The sequence below is a fragment of the Elaeis guineensis genome, chromosome 15 (assembly GCF_000442705.2).
Source record: "Elaeis guineensis isolate ETL-2024a chromosome 15, EG11, whole genome shotgun sequence".
NCBI lineage: Eukaryota > Viridiplantae > Streptophyta > Magnoliopsida > Arecales > Arecaceae > Elaeis > Elaeis guineensis.
Window position 1 is genome coordinate 68,860,738 of NC_026007.2, and position 7,943 is coordinate 68,868,680.

A 7,943-nucleotide genomic window follows, 5' to 3' on the forward strand; every position below is an offset into this window, starting at 1 on the left:
ATCTGCCTCCATGGGATAATCTTTCCTACCCAGGAATAAACAAACTAGCAACAACTGACCGCTCAAATCTCTTTTCCACTCTTCCAGAAGTTCCATTGAGTGGAAACCGTCAAATTCCATATGCTGAGCCCAAAATTCATCTCTGTCCCTCTTGCAGTCCCCAGGCACAATGAATGCTGCGAATCACAAATTATGTGGTTTGCTTTGGCTCCTAATGTGGATGGTTTCCCAAAGGATCCCCAGAAAACCTATGAATACAGGAATCCACCTGTGGCAAGTTCTGATAATTCATATACCTGGGCAGCATGTTTTCCAGGGAGATGGGAATAAAAAAAAAAAAAAAAAGGAACACTTTAAACACCATGGATCTAAAAAGGCCATGAGAATTTTCAAGCACTCAAACAATCACCCACAAAAAATCCCCTTTAGCATTAACAATGTAAAGACCTAGCTCTGTTGCTCAGATGCTAAGCACCACTCTACAGCAATTATCAAAAAACATAAAACTCCAAATGTATGTCCAAAATATTCAGATTCGGATGAATTATTGGGTGATAGAATTTTAGTGAGAGCATGGGGTGTCGTGGTCTTCTTAAAGTCAATCTTGTCGACCTTCACCTCTCCATCAATTAGCTCATAGACATACACCACAACTCGGAGTCCATCAATGTCCATAAGCACAAAGCTTGGGTTGACATCATAGGTGATGCTGCTATAGGCACCAGTTGCAGAGCCTGGGTTTACAACGACACCACCCTCATGCTTGTAGGCCTTGAACTGATGAGTGTGGCCTGTCACAAGGATGTCAACATCCAATTGCCTCTGAAGCATCGCTAAGGAATCCAAGTCACCCCATGGTATGATCTGCATTTATTTTATCAATAAAGTTAGAAAAGTAGTCACATGACAATGCATGCTTCAAATAAGTTAATGAAATAAATAGCTAAAGAAGGGTATTTGGATGGGTAAACGGTTTTATAATGATATAAATGACGTTTGAACTTGGCTAACAATAAAAGTTCACAGCATATTAAGCATGAAATAAATATCTAAAGAAGGGTTCTTGGATGGGTAAACGATTTTATAATAATATATATGATGTAAGAACTTGGCTAACAATAAAAGTTCACAGCATATCAAGCATGATGTTAAGAATACCAGAACTTCAGAAGTTACATTAACAATGGTGATCAACTCCCATGTAGTGAGATGTTAGATATTAATCTAACTAAACAACAGATAAATGGCTTTATCAAACCAATAAATGAAGGTTTATCTTTATATCGATCCCTGCATCTGTCATGAAGAAAGAATCATAACCTCAATCTGGTTCATGGATAAGGTTGTGCGCATTAGTGTGTAACTAGTGCTTCAAAATAACTTAATCATTCAAATATTACTTGAGAGCCTCTACTTGTTCTAGGTGAGTAAATACAAGGAAATTTATTCTGTTAGCATCTCTAACTCTCTAACCACCATATTAGTTTTGAGTCTGTTCTCCGAAAAAGCATTGCCATTGTTTGACCATTTCCTTTGCTAAGCAGCTATTTCAGATCTTCAGAAAAAACTAGAGAATACATTTTCCACACAGTTCACTCTACCAAACAGGAATGACAAATCAAATGATGCCATTCATGGGGATCAATTATTATGTGCCCATAAACTCATGACAACGAACACAAACAACAAACACATAACATGAGAAGATTTTAATTTGTTTCTTCATTTAGCATTTCACAGATGATAACATCAAAAAGCTGAAGTGCCATCTCAGATTGTATTATGAAAAATGATGATAAACTTTTCCTGGGACAATATTGATATTGCTCCTGATTTTTCCAACACTTATACTTAAAGAGCCCAAAATTGACAACTGAGTCCAGACAAGGACATAAACATTTCCAATTGATCCACTATATACATCCTTTTATTCTTCTGAGTTTGGGACTTCCAGCCACAGACTACCAAAGATGTTTGTGTGAGTTTAAAGCATGCATTCTCACATTGTTCCAACTTCAGATGGTTTAATAAACAGTCTTTGAGACCAAAACTGCTGAAAATATAGACTCATACCTTTATTTAGAGCAATTCAATAATTTTCATCAAATTATATTCCAGCTTTAAATTCAGTCAAAAAAAAGAAATTATATTCCAGCTTTAACTCCTACATAGACAAAAAATGAATATATAGTTTCCAGCTTGATGCCCAACTCCCTTCTCCCTTTCATGTTTCTTCTTTGGCATGTCTTGCCATGTAAATGGACTCGTCTCCCAACGAAACAAACATCTTCTCTTCTCCTCCAAACCTTTCGGTTGATAGAATTCTTAAGCATGGTCATTGATTAGCATGGAGAGTCAAGCTTGGCAAGAGCCTCTTAGTTGCACCCCTCCAAATGGAGGATGTTCCAGGTTCAAAATCGAGGTTCTGAGTTTGAAAACTTGAGAGGCATTTCTCCTAGTATTTGGAGCTGGGTAATTTTCCTGGTTAGCTCATAAAACTTCAGATAGTATGAAAGAGGTATCAGCTCATGTAATTCTGGTCAAAAGTTATGCAATCAAAATTAATGAGTCCTTTGAGCATAGAGAGTTAGGTTCGCTATTTTACCATCTTTGCATTTACTAATGTATTTTGCTAATATGGTTTATGTGAAAATGTCATCAGTGCTTTCTTTCATGGTAGAGATGGAAAAAGAAGTGATTATCAACTGTACATAGCCAAGTTAAAGATCAAAGGATAACAAAAGGTCATAGAAAACATTGGGAAGAAGAAAGGAAAGTGTGGTTAGACAAGTGGAATTCAGGTACCAAGTGGAGCTTAAGAATACAATTATGCTTCTGCCATTTAGTGCTATCAGGATGGGTTCAGGTCCATGGGTTTCGCTAAACCCAGAACCAACCTGTTGGGGTTTTGGGTCTAACTTCTGTTCCATACCTAGTCCTCTGAAGGATCGGATAAGGTCCAGGTTTAGGTAATAAAAATATGCATTGGGTTCAGGTCAGGTGGAGAACAAGTTCGGATACCCATGAGTATCAACCATTGTTTCTTGAAAAGTTAATCAAGCTAATACAATGCATACCTTGAAAAGTTCATCAAAAAAAATCCAACATATGCTACAAAATTTAAATCATGAACAACAAGCAATTGATGATTAACTACATAGTAATAATTGAATAAAAATTCAAAAGAGACAACTTATTTATTGTCAAGTATAAACACACAAAATGTTCTAACATGTCATTAATTTTTGTTCTGTCCCTCTACGTTACATAATAAAGTTTGATATGCTAAAGTTTCAGGACTGAAGGATGTATAATTTACATATGCATGTGTTTACTGTGTAGGTAATAAAATAGGTAATTATGCAGTTTCGGTTTCGGCTCAATTTAAAAACCTTAAACCTAAACCCAAGCTGAAGTTTCTATGGGTCTAACTTTGACCGCTACCCAACCCATTCATCATCAAGTTCGGGTGGAGTACTGGGTTTGCAGGTTGGAGTGACAGCCAAATTAGTGAGGCATCTTATTGATTTTTTTTTTTTTTGGCCAAATTTCAGTTCTAACATGCTTTCAGTTCAATGTGACCTTAATCTTTGGGGTTGATGGGAGCCAGAATTGTAGGGTGAGTTGAAACAAATCTCTGCTACTTGTTGTCTTGGTGACCAAGTTCCTTCTGGCACCATGGTAATACAAGGGGCGATGATGGAATTGCAGCTAGTAACTAAATGCGTAGAAAGCTTACACTTATTATCAAGGAGTGGAAGATATTGCATCAATAGACCAAGTAAATAATGGTGATATATTTTCCTTGGTCCGTCTGGATCAAGGTTTTAGGTCTCAGTCTTAGTACCAATTTTGATTGGGCACCAGGTCCGCACAGTACTAGGATGCCCCTGTGCCAACACTTCGGACTTGGCATCTCAGTACCCAGCAGGTCCCCCACTTTTTAGATTTATTGTTTCCAATTTGTTTTGATGCTCTTTATTGTCGTTTAGGACTTTTTAATGTATAATTCAATTGGGTGAGGTTTTTGAGCCATAATGGGCCTACTATGCTGTTACCAATCCCAAACTCAGCATGGTTTTCCCTTACATTTTCGTTTTTCAGCCATTTCTAGTGCCAAATAAAAGATGCAAGAGGAGACAATGTAATTCATACAGAATTTGGTTGGAGGAGGCTGAATATAAGTTCTCTTCAACTTCTTCCTTTCCTCTCCTCCAAACATCAACCCACCCCCGCTTCCTCGCTATGCTCGAATGTCAAAGCAGATGAAGCCTGTTGGGGCCTTTGGACCACCACCCAGCTAATATTGACTGGTACTGGATGGTGCTCATCCCTATCCTGCTTAATATTGATGTTGTCAAGCGATAACAATCAATACCAAACAGTTCTAATGGGATCGGGTTCCCATATGCATCCCAGAACTTGGTCAATTCTTGGTCCAATATGGGATGCCCAGAATGAATGGATATTGGCTAGGACTTGGAACCATGCTTTAGATATATCTGAGAGTGTGTCAATATAACTCTACTAGACCACCTGATTTTCACCTAGGATAGATAGGATAGAAATATCTAGTCAGGGAAGGGGGTAGGACATTCCACTACCTTAAATTGTGAGCAAATTGGAACTGACAGTTGATGTTTTCATAGACTCATATTTTTATGAGGTAATGCTATACCGGCCAGAGAGTTTAGGCAGTAAAGGCAAGAATATATAACTGTTGTAACATCAATAAGACACTAACACCTGTAGAAAAGATAGAAACAGACCCAAAGGGAAAACCAACCTGATGGCCATGACACAGCCCAACCTTGAACTGACCAATGGTAAGAGTCTCGGTCTCTGGATAATGAGATTCCTCATCATATTCACCTCGAGTAACATGCAAATCAGGACACAGGCTTTTCAAGTAGTCATGAACTTCCTATGGAAAAGGAAAACAATTGAGCTGTGAAAGTCAATAGTAGATGGAAATAAAAAGAAAAAACCACAAGTACCAAAAATTTACACACTTTTGTCAAATTAGGTTTCATGGCTCTAACATTATGAATCACAACTAATATAATTGCATAAAAATTCTTCAGAATATAAAGTGGAGTTGCTTCAAACAGCTTGTTGACTATCAATATAAGTAATTAAAAATGAAATACAGCTAAAATGCTAAAAAAATTGGCATCCCATCACAAAATGATATATCAAGAATGAAAAAGCTTGCTGTAGGAGAAAAAAAGAAGGGTTGAACTCCATTCTAATAGACTTAAATCCAACTTCACTAAAATATTTAGATTAAGGACTTCAAAATGACCATCAAAATCAAATGTTGAGTCTGGTTGGTTCCAGAATGAGTCAACTAAATTTAAGATTACCCAATTCATGTGCACATCCAATATGTCTATTTCTTAAGTCCAGTAAACTCACTATCTTTATGGAAATAAAATAGGTATTTGGTATAAGAATAAGATAAAAGCAACTTTTTCTAGCTTCTCCCAAAAGCAGCTTCTGACTTTTGCTAATGTAAGAAGCATATAGATCCTCACAAAACACAAACCTTTTTTTAAGAAGTGGCTTTTCTTTTTTTGAACTTGTAAAATCATAGAAATCACATTTTTGAGTATCACCAAGTTTTCTAAGCTTGTCTGGAAGATCTCTACTATATTTATGAGACAAACTATTTTTTGACAACGAATCTGCATGGGTGAAAAATACAGAAGAGGGGCACAACCAACCGCAAACAACTTACATGGAGAAAAGCCTGTTAAAGGAACTTACAGCAATAACTACTCATTCAGAATCTTCCTTATCAGCAGTATACCATATAAGTAGAAGAAAAGGAACATCATAATGTATTATAACCGATGGGAAGAAAATTACCAGATAATGAAGGACCCTAAGCCAGTATATACCAATGTATAATTTGTGATCAAAGCAAAAAGTAGATTATCTTCTAAAGTCTGAATCAAACTTTACCAAATCATGGTGGTAATTAAGGTTTTCTTAACAATAATCCACATAAATCATTTAGGAAGGTTGTTTACATGACAAAAACATGTCCATAGAGAAATGTTTACTCCTAGAGGAGCTCAAGTTAAAGAAACGGACTTAGCTAACCTAGTAAAATCATAAAGGCTGAGCAGATTTTAGAAGGTAGTATTTAGATAATTTTAAAAGTCCAACCTTCCTTGTTCAAGAAGTGCTCATTCTAAAAGTCTAAGCTTAAAAGGGACTTAACTAACCAAGTAAAATTATTTAGGCTGAGAAGATTTTAGAAGGTAGTATTTAGAAAAATTCTAAAGTTCGAAGCTTGCTTATTCAAGAAGTGGTCGAGAACAGATTTCTTAAGAGCTTAAGGTTTCAGATTCATAATATGCTCAAGAATAATATCATTTTTTATATCAAACTTTGTGCCCATACCCTACATTTGAATACAAAATCCAGTGCCTGAAAGAAGATTCAACCGTTTTTGCTCAAATGAGGTAAGAACACAACAAAATAAGACCAATTTTCTGAAACCTTGGCTTGTAATTGTAAATCATATATAGTTGTGCAAACAATGTACTGAATAGATTAGATACAAATATCTAGCAAAGAATTTGAAAAGGAAAAACATGTCCTTGCTAACGCTCAAGAACATCAAAAATAAACATCAAAAACAAACATCAAAAACAATATAAAGGGCATGGCGGGGAAATACCTTGATGCATAAATTTCCGGTACATATGGTGTGCTGGATTTTCCCTGGGACAAGCATGGACTTGAACTTTGCCGGCAGGTCAGGTGCCCTGTGAGGGATGTGAAGATCACCTAACGCTAAAACCAACACCATTCTTCTTCACTCAAAAAGATCCCGCCTCACACCTTTTCAATTACCATCACCACCTGAAATTTAGAAAAAAAATAGAAAAATAAATAGCAAAACAAGTTACACTCTTCGTGCAAGCCAATTTCTTTCATACATTAAAATCTTTTAATCCATAAAATCATCTCAAAGTTCACAATATTCTTTCTTGATGAAGATCCGAACAATTAGACCAGTGAAGAATTCAGAATTCCCAGAATACGCATTCCAACTCCACCACCACAAAATCTAATCCATTATGCATAAAAATAAAAGAAAACTTAAATTTTTCATAAAAATATGAACAACAAAGGACTAAAACGGCTCGCACCCTCGAGATTGAACCGACTAAAAACAGAAGATATAAAAGTAAAATCCCATTCGAGCTAACACCAAAAAGAAAAAAAAAAACAAAATTAGCAAAATCGACGAGCATAGTGATTTGGATCAAGAACGTTGAATAAAAAGGGATCAAAGTAGGGTTTTCTAATCATCCAAGTAGGGTTTTTTAATCTTCTCTTTCTCTTATAAAATTGACGATCGAGAGATTGGAAACCGAGAGATTACCTTTGGAAGCTATTACCGGCGACGATGCGAAGGAGGAAACGGAGATCTCGTCGATTTAGAAAAGCGAGCAATTACCATCGAAAAGATCCCCCACCCCCACTCTTTTCTACAGTCTTCAGAGGAACCGGTTCACCTGTGTCCTCGGCAGTCGGAACAATTTAGTCCGTTAAGGTATGAGCCTATTTAACTAATTAACTGCACAGGGAGTGACCCACTTAACAGGATACCTAAGTGTCAAGTTTAACCAATGTTGGAAATTTTGATGGCGGTTTATTTTACATCTCGAGCGACGACCAAAATTTTCACTTATTTTTTATTTTTTTATAAAAAAATATAAATTTTTTTAAAATTTTAATTTTATTTTAAATTTTAATATAATATGATGAATATCTAATTTTAAATTTATTTAATTTATAATCTAATTATAAAATTCATTGGACTGCCGTAACGTCTTACGAAATTGTCACATAATGTCATGTAAGCGCAATCTCTTTCTACTGTATAAGTATATGTCTATCATAATAATCTGATGGAATTCATG

The 7,943-nt window shown here is 35.9% G+C and overlaps 1 protein-coding gene across 1 annotated transcript; it reads right to left on the bottom strand.

The window, feature by feature from the left end:
- Positions 1 to 367: 367 nt before the first annotated feature.
- LOC105058353 (vacuolar protein sorting-associated protein 29) lies at positions 368 to 7,576 on the bottom strand. The gene is made up of 4 exons (XM_010941247.3): positions 7,403 to 7,576; positions 6,692 to 6,876; positions 4,787 to 4,924; positions 368 to 864 (listed from the first exon to the last, which is right to left on the bottom strand). The coding sequence occupies exons 2-4, from the start codon at positions 6,821 to 6,823 to the stop codon at positions 448 to 450; spliced, it is 687 nt and encodes a 228-aa protein (XP_010939549.2). The 5' UTR covers positions 6,824 to 6,876; positions 7,403 to 7,576; the 3' UTR covers positions 368 to 447.
- Between the last annotated feature and the right edge of the window lie 367 nt (positions 7,577 to 7,943).

Excerpts from the sequence above, each read along its gene's own strand:
- LOC105058353 (XM_010941247.3), bottom strand. The coding sequence starts at position 6,823 with ATGGTGTTGGTTTTAGCGTTAGGTGATCTTCACATCCCTCACAGGGCA. Across the intron at positions 4,925-6,691 it reads CCGGAAATTTATGCATCAAG|GAAGTTCATGACTACTTGAA; the intron begins GTATTTCCCCGC and ends CCTTTTCCATAG. Across the intron at positions 865-4,786 it reads GGCTGTGTCATGGCCATCAG|ATCATACCATGGGGTGACTT; the intron begins GTTGGTTTTCCC and ends AAATAAATGCAG.